The 21,790-nt window shown below is 59.0% G+C and overlaps 1 protein-coding gene and 1 long non-coding RNA gene across 4 annotated transcripts; one reads left to right on the top strand and one right to left on the bottom strand.

Moving 5' to 3' along the window:
* On the top strand, positions 1-6,418 carry TINCR (TINCR ubiquitin domain containing). 3 transcript variants are annotated; one of them, XM_081791386.1, is made up of 4 exons: positions 1-324; positions 2,797-2,873; positions 3,090-3,174; positions 4,077-6,418. In XM_081791386.1, exons 1-2 carry the CDS (start codon positions 65-67, stop codon positions 2,801-2,803), a joined length of 267 nt encoding a protein of 88 aa, XP_081647512.1. In that variant the 5' UTR covers positions 1-64; the 3' UTR covers positions 2,804-2,873; positions 3,090-3,174; positions 4,077-6,418. The 3 variants fall into 3 exon arrangements, 2 of the variants coding, with proteins under 2 accessions (XP_081647512.1, XP_060485924.1); XR_014136176.1 differs by lacking the exon at positions 1-324 and adding an exon at positions 461-950 and having other exon boundaries at positions 4,077-6,417; XM_060629941.3 differs by lacking the exon at positions 2,797-2,873 and having other exon boundaries at positions 3,086-3,174; positions 4,077-6,417.
* Positions 6,419-11,326: 4,908 nt separating this feature from the next.
* LOC132673836 (uncharacterized) lies at positions 11,327-14,291 on the bottom strand. The gene is made up of 3 exons (XR_009608227.3): positions 14,089-14,291; positions 12,153-12,315; positions 11,327-11,852 (listed from the first exon to the last, which is right to left on the bottom strand). It is a non-coding gene; the product is annotated as an uncharacterized LOC132673836 (long non-coding RNA).
* Between the last annotated feature and the right edge of the window lie 7,499 nt (positions 14,292-21,790).

Below are 21,790 nucleotides of genomic sequence, written 5' to 3'. Positions count from 1 at the left end.
GCGCGGGCGCGGGCGCGGGGGCGGGCGGGCGGCCGGGCCGGGGCCGGAGCGCCGGGCGGGCGCCATGGAGGGGCTGCGGCGGGGCCTGTCGCGCTGGAAGCGCTACCACATCAAGGTGCACCTGGCGGACGAGGCGCTGCTGCTGCCGCTCACGGTGCGGCCGCGCGACACGCTCAGCGACCTGCGCGCGCAGCTCGTGGGCCAGGGCGTGTGCTCCTGGAAGCGCACCTTCTACTACAACGCGCGGCGGCTGGACGACCACCAGACGGTGCGCGACGTGCGCCTGCAGGACGGCTCCGTGCTGCTGCTCGTCAGCGACCCCAGGTGGCGGGGCGGGGGGTCCCGGGGCGGGGGGAGGCGGGAGGACCGGGCGGGGGTTGGGGGGCGGGGGCTGCAAGGAGGCGGGAGGGCCGCGGGCTGGGGTCCCCGGTGGGGCGCGGGGGCCGGGGTCCCGGGGCCGGGAGGCGGGCGCAGGGCCCCTCCGGGGCCTGAGCGCCGGCGGCTGTGGGGAGCAGCTGCCAGGAGGCGGGAGGCCGGCACGCAGGGGCCTGGCCCCCCTTCGCGACGCCTCTTCTCTGGCTCTGCCCCCTCCCTCTGACCTGCCCCTCCGCCCCAGTCTCCTTCCTCTCTCAGTGGCGCTGGCCCTGTGTGTTTCACTTCCGGTCACTCTTCCGGTCTCCGTCCCTCTGTCCGTGGCCGTCTCCGCCGCTTGTGCCTGTGTGACCCTCTCGTCTCTCTGCGTCTCTCTGCCTTCCGTGCCACCCCCCACAGTCCTGCCCACACGCTTCTTTGCCAGCACTCTGACCCGGCCATCCGAGTTTTCCAAAGGGGCGTCTCTGCCCAAGGAGGGGTCTGCGCAGAAGGGCATCTGGGACAGGCACGCACACGGAGAGGCCTGGGGCGGCTCCGGGAGACGGTGAAGGCTGCCGTGTGGCAAGAGGGACAAGGAGGTCGTAGACGTGGGCAGGGGTTGGTCCCAGGGCAGAGGCCGGCTTGCAAGTGTGGGCAGGGGATGGACTGAAGCCAGATGTGTAACCGTGGTTTACGGAGGTCACACTTGCCAGGTTTGGCCCTTAAGGTTTGATCTGCAAGCCTGGGGTGATGCTTTGAGAGCGGGAGCCTCAGAAGCCGGTCCTGGAGGCTCCAGGTTGCGGGGACAGCCGCCTTCCCCGGGCCCTCTGGAAGGAGGGTCTCAGGGGTGGGGTGATTCGAGAGTGGAGGGATGGGGGCTGTCATTTTACATGTTTATTTTATGTATTTTGAGGGGGGTGGTGAGTGGCAGAGGGAGAGGGAGGGAGAGAATCTCTGGGCGGATAGCGTGGAGCCCAACGCAGGGTTTGAACTCATGAGCCGTGAGATCACGACCTGAGCCAAAATCAAGAGTCACAGGGTTAACTGACTGGGCCACCCAGGTGCCCCAAGGATTGTTTTGATTTTATTTTATTTTATTTTATTTTATTTTATTTTATTTTATTTTATTTTATTTTATTTTATTTTATTTTATTTTACTTTATTTTATTTTATTTATGTTATGTTATGTTATTTTGTTTTATTTTTTCTTATTTTTTTTATTTTTTTTTAGGAACATTGTTGTTTTTTTTTTTTAATGTTTTTATTTATTTTCGAGACCGAGAGAGGCAGAGCATGAGCAGGGGAGGGGCAGAGAGAGAGGGAGACACAGAATCAGAAGCAGGCTCCAGGCTCTGAGCTGTCAGCCCAGAGCCCGACGCGGGGCTCGAACTCACAGACTGTGAGATCATGACCTGAGCCGAAGCCGGACGCTCAACCGACTGAGCCACCCAGGCGCCCCTCTTATTTTATTTTTTAAGTGTATTTATTTTTGAGACAGAGAGAGAGAGAGAAAAAGTGCAGGTGGGGGAGGGGCAGAGAGCGAGGGAAAGAGAGAATCCCAAGCAGGCTCCACACTCTCAGTGCAGAGCTCCGTGTGGGGCTCAAACCCACGAACTGTGAGACCATGACCTGAGCTGAAGTCTGGTGCCTAACCAATGGAGCCACCCAGGTGCCCCCTGTGGGTTGTCATTTTAAACAGGGTTGTAGGGACAGCTTCACTGAGGAGATGACAGTTTGAGTAAAGTCTTGATGGAGGTGAGGGAGGGAATCAAGTGGATATGCAGGCAAAGGAAAGTTTGGGCAGAGGGCACAGTTCGTGCAAAGGCCCTGGGGCAGGACCAGGCTTGGTGTGTTGGAGGAACAGCGAGGAGGCCTATGTGACTGGAGCAGAGTGAGCGAGGGGGAGAGAGGGAGGAGGGGTGGCCATGGAGGGGTGGAGGCAGATCATGGAGGACCTTGGGGGACCTCATGGAGGACTTGGGTTTTTACTGAAGGAGATGGGAACCCTGGAGGGCGGTGGGCAGAGGAAAGGAGGCTCTACTCAGGCGCCCTCTGGTGTCCACTGCAGGGAGCACAGACTGGGGGGGGGGGGGTTGAGGGCAGAAACCTGGGGACCAGGGCAGAGGTCCAGGTGGTGGAGACTGAACTACGAGAGAGCCAACTCACTGTTTTTCCAACACTCTAGGCAGGGTCCTGCCTCCGGGCCTTTACACTGGCTGTTCCATCCGCCTGGAATGCTTTCCACCTGCCCTCCTCCCTTACTCAGCGCTTTCAGGCCTTAGTTCGGGTATCGTCACAGTTCAGTCTTCCCTGATGACCCGGTTTAAAATTGCATCCCGCTGACAGGGCCCACCCCCCACCCCTGCTCTGTCTCTCTCCCTAGCACTTATCGGCAGCTGACTTCTTTAGGTTTCATCAGTTTTTTCACCTCATCTCCTCCCCCAGGCTGTAAACTCGATGAACACTCTATTGTCCCTCCTGCTCTCTGCCGTGTTCCCAGTTCAGTGCCCGGCACATAGTAGGTCCTCAACAAATATTTGTTCAGGGGCTGCTTAGCACATCTTCCCGGAGCCCTGGCAGTGCCTGGAAGTGGCGGGGGGGGGGGGGGGGAGGTGAGTCCTGGGCGGGTTCTTGAAGATGCGTTGGCGGGACGTTGAGCAGATCACGGCCGTGAGTGCCAAGATGAGGGCTGCATTTGGCCTGCCACATGTGTCTTCCTGTCCCCGTCTTTCAGGTAGTTGGTGGAGGTGGAGGCGTGACCAAGGGGACTGGAGGTGACGGCTGAGGGAGCAGGCTGGGGCAGGAGCCCCGACTTCACTCTGGGTAAGTCTCCAGTACTGTTTTTTTTTTTTTTTTAAAGATTGATTTCCTTTTTTATTTATTTAAGTTTACTTATTTATTTTGAGAGAGACAGCATGAGGGGCAGAGAAAGAGGGAGAGAGAGAATCCCAAGCAGGCTCCACGCTGTCAGCACGGAGCCGGACGCGGGGCTCGAACTCACAAAACCGCAGGATAGTGACCTGAGCCAAACCAAGAGTCAGCCGCTTAACTGACCGAGCCGCCCAGGCGTCCAAAAGATTTTTTTTTTTCTTAAGTAACCTCTACACCCCATGTGGGACTCAAACTCACAACTCTGAGATTAAGGGTCGCTGTACCGACTAAGCCGGCCAGATGCCTCTGTCCCTAATACAGAAAGGACACTGTAGAGTGTAGAGACCACAGATGTGGAAACTGAGGCCCAGAGAGAAGGGACTCACTTCTGTTGACTCTCACCCCACGGCACACCCTCATGATTTTTGCCCCCTGGGTAAGGACGTGGGCCTTACTCTCTCACTTACCGGTAGACCAACATCTGTTGCCCCTAGCTAGCAGGAATGATGTTGCCCCGACTTGCTGTGTGACCTCGGGCAAAGCACTCCTCGCTGGGCTTCTTAGGAGGCAAAAGTGGGATCGGGTCAAAGAGGGTCGGTTGAATTGCACTTTGCCTGCAATTCCTGAGACGGTCACCAGGGGGCTCCAAACAGCCAGGCTCCTGCCATCCCTGTGTCCCTGCCTCCCGGTAGGCACCGGGGCCAGCGGGAAGAAGGAGAGGGCTACATGCGTCACCCGCCAAGTCGAGGATGTTAGGGAAAGGGAAGAAGGAAAACTGGCCAGACAGCTGGTGTTTCACCTTTCCACGGGCCTGGATTGAAATTGTTCTGTTCCCTCCTTGCTGCTCTTGCAAGTTCCGGGCTCCTGGGGGCATGCGGTGACGTCCCGGCCTGACCAGCTGATGCCTGCTGCCCCAGACACACCTGATCACACCCAGGGGGAGGCCCAGTCCCTGACGCCCACCTGGGATGTTGCTGCTCCAGCCCAGGCAGCAGGGAGGAGCCTGTGTGACCCCGAGGCCATGGCTCCCCCCTGGGGGCCTCCAACGTGTGCAGCCAGAGGGTATGATCCGAAGAGACCCACAGAGGGGAGAGGCGAGGCGCGCGAGGACGTCATCCCTTCACCTTGGACGTTCTCTCGGCCACACCTTTGCCCAAGCTGTGCCCCCTGCCTGAAGCACCTTTCCTGCTCCTCTCGGCCACTCCAGCTCACCTGAGATTGCAGCCTCCTCCGGGACGTCTTCTCGGATTCCCTTCTCACCAGTCAGTGAGCACTTTGTCCTCCTTGGGGCCCACCCCAAGCCCCCTGTACTGCGAACGGCCTTTGCGTGGGGGCCCGAGGGTGCAGCCAGTTACTGGCGAAATCTCAAATGGCTACAGGTGGAGACTGGGGGGACCCCAGCCCTCTCACCCCCGCAATGGTGCCCACTCCCTCCGCGGTGTCCTCCTTCCCCTGAATCCCACTGCCTTGTCCCTTACACGGGGTCTCCCCGTTGGGTCTGAAGGGCTCTGGTTGAATGGTGGGTGGGGTTGGGGGGTGCTGGGCCGCATAGAGCCATGAGGCACAGGCGGTGATCACGGGGGCATTCCAGGCGACGTGGTGTGGGAACTCTGGGGACAGGACCCTCTGGGTAGAAGGCTGGGCCCCAGCTGGACAGGAAGGGAGGGGGCTCTTGGGGACCACCCAGCTCCACTCCTCGGCCCCCACTGCGTGCCCCAGTCGGTGCCCCATCCTCGGCCGGCCTCGACTTACTGGAGACGGACCACGCGTGGTGGTGGCTGGGATTATGGCCCGTTTTACAGAGGGAGTGTCCGAGGTCATCCTTCTCGGGGCGGCTGCCCCAGCAGCAGCCCCTGAACTGAGGGGTCCCAGCCCAGGCGGAGGTCCCTGATGGAGGAGGGGGAGGGTTTCCTGCTTCTTGACTGAAGGTGGGGGGCGGCGGCGGCGGCAGGGAGGGGGGAGGGAGCGTTTCAGGCCGTTTTGACATTTAACAAACACTATGCAAATCACATGCAAATCACCCCCCATTTCTTAAGCCTCGACAGCTCAGGCGTGTTCTGAGATAGTAATGCTGGACCTGGCCGAGGCCGGTCGCCTGGAGGAGGGGTTCAAAGCCTCTCCCTTCCCCCTTCCTCCCTTCCTCCCCTCCCGTCTCCCGTCTCTCCCCCTCCTTCCCTTTCTTCCTGTTACCACTTTTCTTCCTTCCTCACTTGGTTTGTTGGATGCCTCCCAGTCCTGAGGCGAACGCAAAGAGCGACGAAAGCAGCTCCCCGCGTTCCCGTTTTCCAGATGGGGAAACGGAGCTGCAGGGAGGCACAAGCCTGGCCTGAGGTCCCAGAGCCACATGCAGAAAGCGGTGCCCCCACCGCATGTCGTCATGGACTAAAATGGACAGAGCCTGTGACCCAGGAAGGAGAGGGGACAGTGGCTGGAGCCGGCAGGACTCTGAGGAGGCTCCAGGCCTGGCAAGGCTGGCAGAGCTCCGTGAAATCATCCTACAGTGTGGTTTGCCCTTGCGTGGCCACCGCGACCTCGGATCTGGAGAAACCTGACACCGCCTGATTCTGCCCCTCGGGTCCTCCTTTCTCCTGCTACTCCGTCAGCATGGGCTTGGAATTCCGCCCCCCCTCCAGCTGGCATGCCCTGCCCTCTCTGTTTGGCAAACTCCTAGTCATCCTGCAAAGCCCAGCTACAACGCCCCCTTGTTCATGCGGCCATTTCTGATCCTCCACGAAGAGTCTCCGTTTCCCTCTGGGCTTCTGTTACCCTAGGTCTCTCTCTGGTCCAGCCCTGACCCCTTGAGGCCTGTAGGGTCACTGCCCACTCGGGCGCAGTTCTGGCACCTGCCTGGGAATGACACGGCTCCAGACCTTTGCATGTGCACACTCTGTGCCCAGAATGCCCTTTCTGGTCTGTTCCACCTGGCACGCTCCTACACTCTCGAGGTCCTCGCACGAATGCCTCACCGCTGTGCGCGCTCTGCCGTGCTCCCAGTCGGCCTCCGGGTCCTGCAGCCTCCAATCCCACGGGGATGGGCTTCATGCATGGAACTAGGGGGTGTCTCCCTCCTCCCAGCCTGACAGATCCTGCCTGGGGCCCCGGGATCACATCAGCAGGTTGGGACCGGGCAGAGAAGGGCCCTCTTCGCGTGTGCATGAATAAAGATTACGTGAAAACAGGTCAAGCTCAAGTTCCCTAACTTGGTCTTGGGGCTTCTGCCCAGGAGTGCCTGTCTCGGCCTCCCCTCCAGGACCGTGCAAGCTCTGCCCTCCCCAGGAACACCTTTTCCCTCGACTCCTATTCTGGCTGACCCCAACCAGGTCGCCCGGGTCACCCCTCTCTGGGCTGTGAAAAGAGGGGAGGCCTGGTCCCTCCCCCCACCCCCGCCCCCGGGGCCTCTCAGGCTCCTGGCTCCACCCCAGGAGCAAGTCTGGGCGGCAAGGAGTTTCGAGTGAGACTTGGCAGCCACCGCCTCCCGCGGGGGCCCAGCGCGTCCCGGGGAGGGGCTACCTCCCGCCCTGGCTGCCCGCTTGGTTTGTGCTCCCAGAGTTCCGGGCCGGGGAGGGGGTTCCGGGGCGGCGAGTAAATCCAGGCGGTTCCCAGAGGAGGCATCAGTCGCCCAGCCAGAAGCTGCCGGCGCCCAGACTCCCGGAGCTGGTTCTCTGCCCCACTCCCTCCGCGACGCCCAGCCAGGTCTTGGCATTCGCTGAGTCTGTTCCTTTGTTCACTGGGCACGTACTGAGCGTACTCCGTGTGCCTGGCCCCGTGCTGGCTGCTAGAGAGATCAAGACAGACCCTGCTCCAGCTGCCACAGACGGCGGGACAGGTTGTTCACTGCACAAAAGCACCCAGCTGAGGGGTGAGAGGGCCCCAGGAAGGGGATACTTTTTTACAATTCACACAATGTCTCCTATTCAGGTGAGTGGTGGTCCTCATACACACACACACTTTCCATCCATCCATCCATCCATCCATCCATCCATCCATCCATCTCTGTGTCTCATTTCACTGCTTTTTTCTCTTTTTTTCTTTCTCTTTTTTTCTTTTCTTTTTCCACCTTTTTTCCTTTTTCTCTTTTCTCTTTTTTTCCCCCCCACCGTGTGTCTTTATCTCTGCCTCCCTCCAAGATCTCTATCTGGGTCTCTCCCTTCGTCTCTATCTTTGTCTCCCTGCCTCTCTTTCTCCCCACATCTCTGGCTGCTTATCTCTCTCTGTCTCTCACACCCCCTATCAGAAAGGAACCTCTCTCATGCCCTGAGCATGACCTCGGGGGCGTTTTCCAAAGCTGCTGGGCTGGTGAATCGCAGTCACTGACTGAACACCTCCGATCGATCGTCAGCACGCTGGGGACGGCGTGGTGGCCCAAACACCACCTGTTGGCTCTCATGAGACTGCAGGGCCAGCAGAAGACCCACGAAGCTACGGGGAGGAGTCCGCTCCTGGGATCCCAGAACCCCCCGCCTCTGGGCCAAGCCCACAGTCCTCCACCGAAAGGCCTTGGGGATCCTTGTCCTTCTCTGGGCCTGTTTCCCCACCTGCCCGGGGAAGGAGTGCCTGGGCCAGGAGCTGCTCGCACGGTATCGGCTGTTTGTTGGCAGAGAAATCCTGACTCACCCCCACCCCCAACTGGGTTTGAAAGAATCCTCCAAGGGGGAAACAGTTGTAAGAAGAAACAAAACAATAGCAGACTCAGCTGCCCAGCCTACCATCTGACTCACCCGGCGTGGAAGCAGCCTTACTGCCAGCCCCCAAGAACGTGAGAGAAACTTGCCTGTCCCTTCCCCTGATGGCCCCTGGTACCCACTGCAGGCTGCTGGCCTCACCCTGAGGGCTCCAGGCCTGGCTCTACAGGGCTCCCGACTTGGCACTGACCTCACCCCTGTGCTCCGACCTCCAGACCCACTCAGCCTCTTGCTGTTGCTGGGTCCCACATGGGAGAAACTCTTCCTAGCCACAGGGCCTTTGCATGTGCTGTTCCTGTGTACGCAGCCCCCTCTCACCGCCTTTCATCTTCCGACTTGCAGGCTCAATGTCACTTCCCTGAGGAGGCCCTAAACAAGTCACGTCCCCCCAGTTTCGCATGCTCACGCCATCCTGTTTCTTTCCTTTGTCGCATTAATTATTTACATTATTACTTATGCAGTATGTATTTTTCCCACGAGCCTGTGACACTGCAAAGGCTGGGATGGGGTCTCATCTGGTCACTGCTGGATCGCACAACATTCAGTAAGGGAGTGGGGAGCCGGGAACACCCTCCCTTCCCAGGCTCAGTGAGGGACCCCTGCCGTCAGCACTGTGTCCGGCTCCAGCTGGCCAAGGGGCACAGAGGCTTGGGATTAGGATTCCATGAGCTCTGGTTCCTGCCACTGTGATAAATGGGAACAATTCAGAATTAATTATTGACCGCCCCGCTGAGCTGGCCCGATGTGGACAGATAGTGTGCCCTCGCCATCATGCCTGCCCAACATTTCTCAGGAGTTTCTAAGAGGTTGAGAGGCAGCTGGCTCGGGGGAGAGGCCCGGAAGACACTGGAGCCAGATGGAGCTGGGTGCAAAGCCTGGCTCTGCGGGGCTGTTTTGGGCAACCCGCTTTCCCTCTCTGAACCTCAGTTTGCTTAGGATTCGTTGCAGGAATCACCTTAACAGCGCGGAGCACGCAGTGGTTCTACAATAAATGCTGCAGAATCTGTGAGTTGACTCTGGAGGCCTAATTCTTCCCCCTGACCCTGGCCGAATAAACCGGAGTCAGGGTGGGAGGCAGAATCCTTACCCACAGGTGGCTCTGCCCCCCCTTAGATGGTGAGCCATGGCAGATGGCAAACATAGATCTGGGTTGTAAGAACTGATCCAAGGCAACGACCACAAAGGAGCAACTGTCTGAGTTACTACTTCCTTTTCCTTTAGATTCCAGATTGCCCCACCCCACTGCAAGGACACAGCGTCCCCTGGTGGGCAGTGAGTGAAAAGGCCGCTGCATTAGAATTTAAATGCCTAGTAGAAAGGCATTTAAATGGTAGAAAGATCATGGAAGCCACGGATGTACTTTAGAACTTTGCGGTAGGGGCGCCTGGGTGGCTCAGTCGGTTGCGGGTCCGGCTGCGGCTCAGGTCATGATCTCACGGTTCAGGGTTCGAGCCCCGCGTCGGGCTCTGTGGTGACAGCTTGGAGCCTGCTTGGGATTCTGTGTCTCCCTCTCTCTCTGCCCCTCTCCCGCTCATGCTTTCTCTCTGTCGTCTCTCAAAAATCAATAAACCAAAACAAATGTTTTTAAACTTTCCGGTAGCCACAAGAGGAAAAAAAAAAAAAAGTGAAAAGAAACAGATGAAATGAATCTTGATTATCTTTTTAAAAAAAAATTTTATTGTTTATTTACTTTTGAGAGGGGGGAGGGGCAGAGAGAGAGGGAGACACAGAATCGGAAGCAGGCTCCAGGCCCCGAGCTGTCAGCACAGAGCCCCACGCAGGGCTCGAACTCACAGACTGCGAGATCATGATCTAAGCCCAAGTCGGACGCTTAACTGACTGAGCCACCCGGGGGGCCCCAATTTTGACATGTTTTCGTTAACTCAATACAGCCAAAACGTCAGTTTAACATGCAATCGATATAAACAATTGTTAATGAGCTATCTTAACATTCTTTTCCCACCAAGTCTTCAGCACCTGATATGTGTTTTGTGCTTGGAGAACATGTCGATTTGCACTAGTCACATTTGAAAGGCCAGTGGCTCCCACACTGGACAGTATGGGATCAGGGTGTACGGTTCCATCGCCCGCGTGGACCAGCGCGGTCCCCTCTGCTCGGGTTCCCTCCTCCCCCACCCGTACACGGTGGGGTCCTCTTCCCGGAAGCAGCCACTAGAGGGCGGCCGTAAGCACCCGAGTCAGGTCCCCGACCTCCTTTGACCTCATTGCCCTTGGAGGTAGGTCCTGCGGGGGCCCCGGGGGCCACAGGATTTGGGCTTTTATCCCAAAGAAGGTGGGAGCCCCGGAAGGCTGTCGAGGGTTCAAATCCCGCCTCTGCGTTCTTTTAGCCAAGTAACCCGAGGCCCGTGACTTGCCCTTCTGGGCCTGTTTCCCAGCTATAAAATCAGTCCAGGGGCCCCTGGGTGGCTCAGTTGGTTAAGTGGCCGACTTCAGCTCGGGTCGTGATCTCGCGGTCCGTGAGTTCGAGCCCCGCGTCGGGCTCTGTGCTGACGGCTTGGAGCCTGGAGCCTGCTTCAGATTCTGTGTCTCCCTCTCTCTCTGCTCCTCCCCGGCTCATGCTCTGTCTCTCTCTCCTTCAAAAATAAAAAAAATAAAAACATTTAAAAATAAATAAATAAAGATTAAAAAAAAAAACACAGTTTAAAAAAAATAAAAAATAAATCAGTCCAGTAATAGACCATCCGTCCTCTGACAGCTTCTGGCCTCAGGATGCTTACTTAGGAGCTCCAGCCTCCCCGCAGCTATCAGGACCCGGGTAAGGTGAGGCCAGGGAGGCACCACGGACTCTCCACACAAGTTAAGAGGTGACGGCCAAAGTCAGCCGTCTGGATAAGTACTATTTTGATAGCACATTTAAAAAGCACAACGAAGAGATAAAAAGTAAAAACTACTCACAATGAATGCAAAAACATCTACAATGAACAAAGTATCAAAGTGCTAAGTATAGACATCCTCCACCCTGCCTCCCTTGCCTCGCCCTATTCCGGGTTCTGCTGTACCTGGGAGGCCCTTCCTCTGCACAGCCTCCCCTCCTCGCACAGCCTCCCCTCCCCGCCGTAAAGGCTTCTGATTGAACCTTCATTCTCCATGATTAAGCCCAGGGATCTGGGGGCCCAGCAGCACCGCAGGAGGGAGGCCCTGGCAGGGGCAGGCCAGGCTGGGCCTCCCTGGGGGAGAGGGGAGACCGGGAGGGAGGCCGCTGAGTGGCTGGAGCGGAAGCCGGAACTTAATGAGCCCCTCAGGATTAATTACGGGGCCGGGAGCAGGCTGAGAAATCTATTACCCGAGCCTTTCCCAGACTCCGGGCTTCCCTCCTTCGCTCCATCATTTCCCGTTCCCCCCCCCCCCACCTCCTCCCCATTCTTTTCCAACAAAATATATTTATTTTTAAAATGCACCTTTATATCCTACCGTGGAAACCCAGATATATATATTTTTGAGCGGAGTAGATGGTGTCCATAAATTTGGGAGGATATACATTGAAATGAATATATAACTGTTAAAAAATGATCTGCGTGGTCCTGGTTGGAACTGTAGTAACAGCAGCCGCCCTGTGAGTACTTGAGTATGCGCTGAGTGTTTACACAGTTGGCTCAGCTCTTCTTGTCCTAACAGTAGCTCTGGGCGGTGCCAGCTCTCATGACCCCCCACTCTGCAAGTGCTTCTCGGACTCTAGGATCTGCGTTCCTGAGCCCGGCTGTCTGCATCAGGGTGGGTTCTGACTTGAGATCTTGTCCTGCAAAGCCCCACCAGGCTGCTCTGTCCAGAGGGTGCCACTCTGGGTTCCAGCTGAGACCAGAATTTGTGACTTTTTTTTTTCTCTTTCTGCCTCCAAGCATTCGCCTCGGCCGTTCCCTCCACAAGGAATGCCTTTCCTTCTGGCGTGTGCATCGTCTTCGGTCTTCAAAACTCAGGGCACAAGTCTGCCTGCAGGAGGCTTTCTTTGTGAACCCCACACTGAGGCTTCACCCACCCCACCGTGGGCACCCTGTCTTCCGCCCAGCCTGACCCCTCGGGCGGGTAGGATATCAGTAGTGGCGGAGGGAGGCACTCGTGGCTCTTGGAGTCTGTGGGGAGAGGGGCCCCCCGCTTGTCCTTCATCTCCCTCCTTTAAGCACCGTTATCTCTCCATCTTACAGGGGAGGACACCGAGGCTGGGGGAGAACCGACGACCTAAGTCACACACCAGGGGGGTGGGGGGCGGGGCACAAGGCCTGGTGACTCAACTCTGACGCTGGTGACAGGAGTCGCCTCCTGGGTCCACGGCCCCTCCCCCGTTGTGCAGATGGGGAAACCGAGGCGCTGAGAGGCAAACCGGCCTTGCTGAGGTCACCCGGCCGGTCCTCAGGGTGGAGATGGGGACAGTGCCATTGTCCGAGGGGGAGTGGATCTGGAAGGGCGAGGTTACAAGGGCAGCAATAGTGTTATGGGAGGAGGAGCAAGGGGGGGGGGCAAGGAGGGGGGAGGAGGGTGGGACCCACGCGGACACCGAGGCTCCGCCCTCTTCCCTGTCTCTTCTCCACCTCCCTCTCTGGGCCTGTTGCTGGTCAGCTGGCTGCCGGGGTGGGGTTGGGGGGGGAATCTCACCATTTCCTTGGGGCAAGGGAATTAAACGGTGCCAAGTGGGGCAAGGTGACCCCGGAGGGACAGCTGGCCAACCCCCAGGCTTTCTCTGGCCACCAAAGGTCCAAAATGCAGGTGGGAAGGCTTAGGTCCTCCTGTCTCTCTCTCTCTCTCTCACCCCCGCCCCTCGATCTCATAACACCCCCAGACCCCTGGCCTCATGTTTAATTTATTTCACGGCTAATTAGAGCCAGGCTGGGGGAGGGGCATGGTGACCTTGGCTTCCCCCCACCCCCGCCCCCCGCCCTTCCTGCCGTTGGGGAGACCGGGGAACGGTGGGGGCAAATTCAAGGGGCTCTGTGTCCCCCTCTGCACCCCCAGCCTCCCAGCACCTCCTCCCAGGGAGCATGCTCCTCATGGCTCGGGAAACTGTGGGGGGCGGGGGGGGGGGCAGGGGGGGGCAGGCAGGATGGGGGCGAAGAGGTGGGATTTCCAGCTCAGGCCAACTGCACCCCAGGGTCAGGATGCTCCTTCTGTCCCGCCCTCCCGTCCACCAATCGGGATTGATAAAAATACCTGGGGCGGCGGGGGGGGGGGGGGGGGGGGTGCAGGTGGGTCCACCAAGGCCCCAGGTCCCAGGGCACCAGGCTGAATATTCAACAAGAGTGAGTAATCAGCAGCGCTCCGGGTCACATGAGATCCCCCTGGTGAGTGTGGCACGTGGCTCTCTGAAAATGTTAGCCACGGTGACGGCCACGGTCCTGGAGGACTTACCGCGGGCCAGGCCGGGGACTGAGCAACCTTGGCGCTTATCACCAGGCCAGGATCAGAGGCGCCAACAGGGCCGGTGAGCGAGATAAACACTATTTGAAGTCATAGTCTCAAGAGTTCAAACCAATGCAAAACAAAGGCCACGTGGAACAAAATCGCCAATGTTCTTTTTTTTTTTTAATGTGTATTTTTGAGAGAGAGACAGAAAGAGAGAGAGAGCGAGAGAGAGCATGAACGAGGGAGGGGCAGAGAGAGAGGGAGACACAGCATCCGAAGCAGGCCCCAGGCTCCGAGCTGTCAGCACAGAGCCGGACGCAGGGCTCGAACTCGTGAACCGTGAGATCATGACCTGAGCTGAAGTCGGCCGCTTCACCGACTGAGTCACCCAGGCGCCCCCCGGAGCTATCCACTGTTACAGAGCACTCTGACGGCCTGCTGGCCTCCCCACCTCTTGGCCCGGGTGGGACTTTGTTCTTCGCTCCCCGCTGGCTCCCACTGTGGGAAACAAGGGTGGGCATCCCCGTGACATCAGCCCTGCACAATAGCTCTTGCTCTCTCTCTCTCTCTCTCTCTCTCTCTGTCTCTCTCTTCCCCCCATCCCCCGGAGGGGAAAGACCCCAGCTTCAGGCATCAGCATCGGGCAACTTGCGGCTGGGGGCCCAGCCTCGAAGCCCCCATTTGTCCCCCGTAGGAGCAAAACCTCTCTCTCACTTCTGTTTCCCATAAGCAAGGTGGGTGGTAGAGACCAGGTCCCCCCCGCCCCCCCCCCCGGCTCCCCCCCCCCAGAGACCACCATTCACGAGGCCCTCCTCCGCGGACAAACACAAACCCCCCAAATTCCGGTTCAGATACACGCTGTAGGCCAATCATGGATCAGTGCTCAGCTTCCGCAGCCAGCCGTCCTGGGTTCAAGTCCTAGGTCGACCTCGAGCAAGCCGTGTGACTCGAGGCCGACCGTTAACCCTCCTCGGCCAAGTGCCGCTGGATGAAACGAGTGCAACGCGCGCACGGGGCAAGCTGAGGCCGCCGCCCGGGTCCCCGCCGCAGAGCCGAGCGGCCGAGGCTCGGAGCGGGGGGGAGGGGGGGTGGGGGGTGGGGGACGAGCGGGAGGCCGCGCGGCCCGGATCCGCGCTCGGCGGCGGCGCCGAGCGTTTCCATGGCAGCCTGGCGGGAGCCGGCCGGAGCGATTAGGCGTCCCGCGTCGCTGCTGCTAAAAATAGCCCGCGCCGCACCGGGCTCATTAGCCGCTGGGCTTTTGGCCGCCAGGTACCCCCTCCCGGCCCCGCTTCCCGCTGGCGCCCGGGCGCAGGAGGATGCGGCGGGGACGCGCGGCCCCGGGGCCCGGCCCTGCTCCCCGAGATCGTCCCCAGAGGCAGCTCTGATCTCCCTGCGGCGCTGCCCTGAATCCTTCCTTGGCTCCCCATCGCCCTCGGCTCCCCTGACCGCCCTGACTCCCTCTGGATGCCTCTCAGGGGCTCGCAGCCGCCGCAGCCGCCGCTGCTCGTGCCCGCCCTTCCCTCCGCGTGGGCCCCCCTGCCTTCTCCCCCTCCGCCTGTCCTGCCTCAGCGGATGCATCGCCTCCTCCGGGAAGCCCGAGTCCCGCCCAGCCCAGCTCGGCCCTCTTCTGGGCGCCTCGTCTCGCTAACCTGCGAGCTCTTGGAGGGAGGGGAGAGCGCGCTCTAGCCCCGGTGGCGGGAGAAGGACACGGCACACAGCCCGCGTTCAGGCTTCGTGGAAAGAGCCAGGGAATGAAACGATCCATGTGGGATGCGGGGATGTCCTGGGGGAGGAGGGGTGGCCGCTCCGACTGTGCGTCCCCACAGCCCTCCGTGGGCCAGGCTCAGCCATCTGCTTCCTTTGCAGAGGGTGGCCCGGCTGCGTGACCCGGCCGAGGCCACTCGCTCTCTCTGGTCTGCTTTTGGGGAAGCAGTGGGCAGGATTTCCGGAGCCGGGAAGGGCAGTTCCGCGGCCGGCCACGTGGCGGCCCGTTTGGCACGCTACAGCTTGGTGGCAGCAAGGCTGGGCCGCGCACAGGGGACTTCCGGGGAGATCCGGAGGCGGAGATGGGGCGCTGGGCAGTTTGCAGCAGGGGAGGGTTAGCGGGAAAGGGAGGAAGTCCGGGGCCTGCAATATGGGCGGTGACGGTGCGCAAGACTTTTGATTATCGGAGACCTGTTGTTGCCATGATTCCATGACCCCGTCTGTGAAACCCTTAAGACCGTGGCTTCAGTGAAAGAGAAGCTCACCGTTCCCGTCCTCACTGTCCCGGCATCATCACCAGGGACCAGACTTCTTTTACCTTGTTCCTCTAGCCCCTCAGCTGAACTCCCATCTGTGGACCATAGTGGCTGCTCCAGCTCCTGCCATCACAAATACCTCCCAGCCGAGAGGGTGGAGGCGGGAGGGGAGAAGGGTTGGAGGAGGGCCTGTGCGTCCGTGCTGAGGTTACAACCTGGAAGTTACATGCGTGATTTATGCTCATATCCTGTCGTCCACTCTGTAGCCAAATGGTCACGCTGAGCTGCAAGGGGGGGCTGGGAAGTATAGTCTTTAGCGGGGAAGGTTTTCTTTCTTTCTTTCTTTCTTTCTTTCTTTCTTTCTTTCTTTCTTTCAAGTTTATTTATTTTGAGAGAGAGCAAGGGAGGGGCCAAAAGAGAGAGAGACAGAATCCCAAGCAGGCTCTGCACTGTGCTGACAGTGTGGGGCTCGACGCAGGACTCGAACCCCCCACCCCCACCCCCACCCACCCCGGGCGCCCCTGGGCAGATTCTGTTTCTAAAGGAGAAAACAGAATGAATATCAAGGGCCAGCTCACAGCCTCTGCCACTGAGGGGGCTGGGAAGGAAGAGTGGACCTTTGTCACTGTTTCCATGACCCTAGCAGAGTGATGCCCTTTCTCCTCAATCTCTGGACAAGGAGACTGGCACGACCCCGTCCTGCTCCCTCTCCCCCTCGCTCACTCTGCTCCAGCCACACGAGCCTCCTTACTGTTCCTCCAACATGCCAGACTCAGTCCTGCCCAACAAGGGCCCTTGCACAGGCTTCCCTCCGCCTGGGATGCTCTTTCTCCACATCTCTCCATGGCTCCCTCCTTCCTGTCCTTCAGCTCTCTGCTCAGCTGTCACCCTCTCCGAGACCTTCCCCGAATGCCCTGTTTAAAATTACAACCTGCCCTCCCTGCCCTCTTCCTGCCCCTTCCAGAAGCCTTCCCTGCCCTCATATTCTTCCGAGCATTTTGCACTCTTTAAAGCCCTGTAGGTTTACTCGCTCTGTCTCCCCCACCAGGCCGTGAGCTGGACCAGGGCAGAGCTTTCCGCCTCTTATGTGCGCTGTCGCGGTCCCAGCGCCTGGACCAGTGCCTGGCCCTCAGTCGGGGCTCAGGAAATATTCTGAACGACAGCCCTGAGTATATAAAGAATTCCCCTTTTACAGATATGGAAACTGAGGTCCCAGGGGGAAGGGTGATTCACCCACGGTCGCATGCTGGTGGTGGGCAAAATATGGCCACGTTGCCGGCCTGGCTCCCATCTCCTCTCTGTCGGCCTCTTTCTCCATCTTTCTCTCCCGCCCGCCCGCCCCCCCCCCCCCCCCCCCCCCCCCCCCCCCCCCCCCCCGTGAGCTACTCACCAGTTTTGGTTCAGGTTCTGCTTGTGTTTCCTGGAGCACATTCCTGACGCCTGAACACATTTCTGATGCTCGCAGCAGCCGAGAAGAGCCCCTGGGGTGACCCAAGAGGCACCCCTGTGCCTGGGCCCCTGGCCGCTGTGTCGCATTTCAATGCCACGCAAGTATAAAGGCACGTGCGAATTTAAAATCGCACCTGAAGTTCTTCCGTCCCGTTGCACGCCTCTTGCTTCCTCCCCGCTGTTGGGCGAGGCTCACTGCCACCCAGGGTGGGGCAAAGCTTTGGTCTCGGGTTCGAATCCTGCCTTGCGTGGCCTCGGGTATCTTCTTTTCCACCCGCCCCCGGCCTCAGGTTTCTACTGAGAAATACCCCACTGTGTGCAGAGCCTGGCCTACGGACGGTGCTCCCACGAGGCAGGAAGGTGAGGACATCAACTGGCTCCCCGAGGCTGCAGACCACCCCCCCCCCCCGGCCCACCCCAGACCTTCCCGGCCTTGCTCCCTATTCCCTCGGCCGCCCTGTGCCAGGTTTCTGTTTAGTTTAATAATCTCCCGAAAGTTTAATTGTTGTTTTATTCATCCGTGACCTTTTTCTCTCATCTGGAGACGTATTATTGCTAATCTACAAATTTCAAGAACCAGATTTATTTGCAAAACCAATTACCTGCCTATGCAAATGACCTCTTTCGGCACCCGCCTCCCAGGCCAGCTGGCTGGTGGGGGGAGAGGGGGGAGCCGCCGCCCGCCCCCGTTAGAGCCGCTGCTCAAACACTTGGAAGCCAACTTATCTATAATTCCTCTGAGTGGGGCAGCCCTCTCGGCCCAGGAGTTAATTAGAATCGCAGTAATCAAGGGAGGCCCTGACCCCACATCTCTCAGCTCTGACCTCCTAGAGGGGCCTCATGAAGTGGCCAGAGGCTCTGATTGCCTTCCTACCTGGCCCTTCTGACGGGAACGACGCCCGTTCAGTCGTTCGCTCGCTCATTCATTCGTTCACTGATTCAGAATTGCTCGCGAGAGTGGCCTGTGTGCCAGGCACTGTTCTAGGCTCTGGAGGCGAAGCAGGGGACAGACGGGCCGGCCAGGAAGGAAGATGTCTCCGCCTGTATGAAGCTGACAGCTGAAGAGAGAGAAAACAAGCGAGATCAATAAGGAAAAGCCCCGTTCCTGGACGGCTTTCCCCGGCATCGTGGCCAGCCTGATGCGTCCTTCTACGGTCTCAGCTCACATGTCACCTCCTCAAGGAAGCCTCCCCAGATCACCCCAGCTAGCGGGCACCTTCCCCGAACTGTGAAGTCCCCTTTCCCTGCTCCCTGAAGTTAGATTAGGCGTTTGTGTGCTGCCTTCTGTCTCCCGCAGCTTAAATATCAGCCCCTGGAGGACGGAGGGGCCGTGGTTGTTTTGTGTACAGCTGCATCCCCAGCACCCAGAGCGGCACCTGGGCGCCCCACAATCCTTTGTGGAATGAATGAATGAGTGAATGAACGTGTGGACGGACGATGGATGATGCAGGGGGCAGAAGGCCCTGCTTGTCATCGTGCGGAGGACACGATAACTTCTCCCTGTGGTCGTCTTGGCCTCGGCAATTTACCTCGGCCTCTGGGGCCGAAATGTTCCCATTTCACAGACAGAACACGGAGGCTGCCAGAAAACAACAGCTCAGGGGTCTCCCTCAGGGGTCCTCAGGGCTCCTGCAGCTGCCCCAGCAGAAGGAAGGGACAGAGAGGTCACGGGTCAGAGCCCGGGCTGGCAGGCAGGACTTCAAGTTCTCTGGCCACGCCCCGGGTCTCCTTCCCCTGGGCTTTGAGACTCCACCCACCTCTGGTTTCCCTCCCACCTCTCAGGCCTCCTCCTCTCCTTTGCCTCCTGCCCATCCCCCTGGAGACTCCCCAGCGGCCCCACCCCCACCCCGCCCCGTCCGGGGGGCAGCAACCTCCCCTGAAACCCACTCCTTGTCCAGGGTCCTGACATCATGTCCAGGGACCGCTTCACGTGCCCTGCCCTTGAGCCGTGGGGCATCTGGCTCTTCTTTGCGTATGCTGTTCCCTCTGCCTGTGACACTGTTCCCCTTTGGAGCCCTGTCATGTCCTCCCAACCTGATTATCACCCCCCCTCCCCGCTCCCGCTCCGGGGTTATATGTCCCAGAGCCGGCCGAGTGTGTCTTAAGGAACCGTCACAATTTCAACAATGTAACATTTATCTTTCCAACTAGATGCTAAACTCCCACTGAGCAGGGCCCTCCGGATCTCCCAGTATCTCCAGCGCTCTCACAGCCCCTCACCACCCCCTCCCCGTTCCTGTGCCCCCCCCCCCCCAATGCCTATGGCTAAGCATCTCCTCCTGTCTTGGAATGCAACCCCCCCAGCCCTCCCGCCTCCACCCCTCTCGATTCATTCAATCCCGGGCCACCCGCGGATTCAATTATTCTGCTGCTGGGGCGGCCCGGCAATTTTCTTCTGGGGCTGAGAAGCTGCGTTCCCGTCTGTGTGACTTTGAACAGCACAGCGACCCAGAGACAAAGACGCGGAGACAAACAGGGAATAGGAGAGAGACAGAATCAGAGAAGCAAATCGAAGGAAAGAGATAGAGACAGAGAGACACAGAGACGCGGAGGGGAGAGGCCGGGAGAAAGTCAGCCTGGGCTAACCTCACCCGATGGCCTCAGGCTTTCAACTTGTTTCAAAACAGTGACCACTCTGCGAACGTTCCAGAATGTCCCCCTCACGACCTCGTGTCGCCCCCCCATCCTTCAACACACACACACACACACACACACACACACACACCCAGCCCAGACTTTGCCGAGGACACTGCTATCGGCCAGAACAGCTCTGACAGGAAACGGGAGCTTTTTGGAAGGTAGTGAGCCCCTCATCCGGAGAGGAGTCCAAGCAGCGACTGTGCACTAGAAGATCCTTTCAGATTCCAAATGTGTTCAAGGTGCCCATTTATTCTGCAGACGGGCCTTTCATTTTTTCTGAGCACGCATTAAGTACCAGGGCCTGGGCAGGGAGGAAGAGAGAGGGAAGGGAGGGAGGGGAGGGAATGGGGCAGGTCGTGCAGAGAGCACGGGGAGGGGAGGACTTGGGCGGCTACCCCAGGCAGGGGAGAGCCCTGGGGGGCTGTGGGCAGAGGGAAGAGAGACCTGAGTCAGGCTTACCCTTGGCGGCTGCCGGGGAGTATCTATCTAGCCCCTCTCCGGCTTTGGCTGCGTGACCTTGGCCACGTCCCCCACGCCCCTGCTCTGGCCCCAGCCCCTGTCTCCACACAGAGGTGACGGGCAAAGCCGTCTCTGCGCACCTGCCGTGGCCCCACTACCTGAGCCGCCTCGGGGAGCCTTGATGACTCCGGTGCCCCGTATCACGGGTGGTTATCTGCACGCGCGAACCCTCCCGGGAGCTTTGCAGACAATAATGAAATCACCGAATCTCGTGATCGGAGACTTAACAGGGACGTCCTCGGCAGCTGGCGCCACCTCTCCCCAGGGAGACGTTCCCAAGACTCGGGCAAGGAGAGAAGACGCTTCCTTCACATTCAGCCTCCCCTGCCAGGAGCCCCGAGCAGAGTCAGCCTCTCCCTGGAGAGGGATCTGGTGGGACTTTCTCATTCATTCAGCCTGTGTCGGAGCCTCCCAAGTTCTGGCCAGGCTCCCTCCTTGCCGTCTGGTGCTGGGCAACTCTCCTCCTCCCTGGACCCAGGTTTCCCTAAACTGGCTCCCGACACTGTTTCCGAGCCACCTTCCGAGCAGAAGGTGGGGTCCCCCCCTCCCGTGGGAGGCAAAACCTTTCCTTGCGCCCCGCCCCCACCCATTTTTTTTTTTTAATGTTCATTTAGGCTCCAGGCTCCGAGCTGTCAGCACAGAGCCTGACGCGGGGCTCGAACCCACAAACCGTGAGATCATGACCTGAGCCCAGGTCGGAGGCTTAACCGACTGGGCCACCCAGGTGCCCCAAGGTTTTCTAGTCACTCCCTCATTCCTTCCAGGTTTTCTAAGCTTTCTACGCTCTAGAGTTCATGCTCAGTGATCATGAGCGGTGGGGCTGGGAGCCCTTGCTTTCTGGGGTGATATTAAACATATTCAGCCACAGGACCCACCAAGGAGACTGGCAGTGCTGGGGTAAGTCTCAGCAGCTCTGGTCGGGGCCAGACCTTGAAGGAGGCCCGGCGGGCTCAGGGATAGACCTGGGGAATGGGCGGGAGACATCCTTGATTCGCCAAGCATTCCTGGACAGCGATAAGCCCACCGTCACGGCCAAGCCCGGAACGCAAATTGTCTTGCTTCCCATCTGCCGGTGCGTTGGCCTGAGGCTTCCAGAAGTCCGTTCTGCCATTCCCCGGCACGTATTGGCCCTCCGTCTTAAGAGGACCTCAGGAGGGGCGCCTGGGGGGGCTCAGTCTGTTGAGCGTCCGACTTCAGCTCGGGGCATGATCTCACGGTTCGTGAGTTTGAGCCCCACCTTGGGCTCGGGCTCGCTGCTGTGAGCACAGAGCCTGTTTCGGATCCTTTCTCCCCCCCCTGTCTGCTCCTCCCCTGCCTGTGCCCTCTCAGAAATAAATAAACATTAAAAAAAAAAAAAAAAGAGGGCTTCAGGTGTTGGAAAGGAAAGGCCAGCGGATCCTCAGCGAGCCTCCACGGCCAGTAGCCGGGACTGGGTTGGCAGGGAGGGGTCCCCTTAACGGACCCCTCGGCCAGAGGGTTCTGAGAGCCCCTGGCCAGGCCCCGGTTCTGCCTGCAAGCCTGGGAAAAGCATCCCTGGCTCCTGAGCCCTCCAGAGAAGGTGGACGGAAAAGGAGGCTAGTGGGATGCCTGGTGAAGTGGAACTTAACATTTTTTAATCAGAAGGAACTGCCAGCCACCTTTCCTTTGTAGAGTGGAGACAGCTAAACTCTACGGAGCAGAACTCCT

This window comes from Panthera onca, chromosome A2 (assembly GCF_046562875.1).
Source record: "Panthera onca isolate mPanOnc1 chromosome A2, mPanOnc1 haplotype 2, whole genome shotgun sequence".
NCBI lineage: Eukaryota > Metazoa > Chordata > Mammalia > Carnivora > Felidae > Panthera > Panthera onca.
This window is presented reverse-complemented; position numbering and strand designations above follow the sequence as displayed.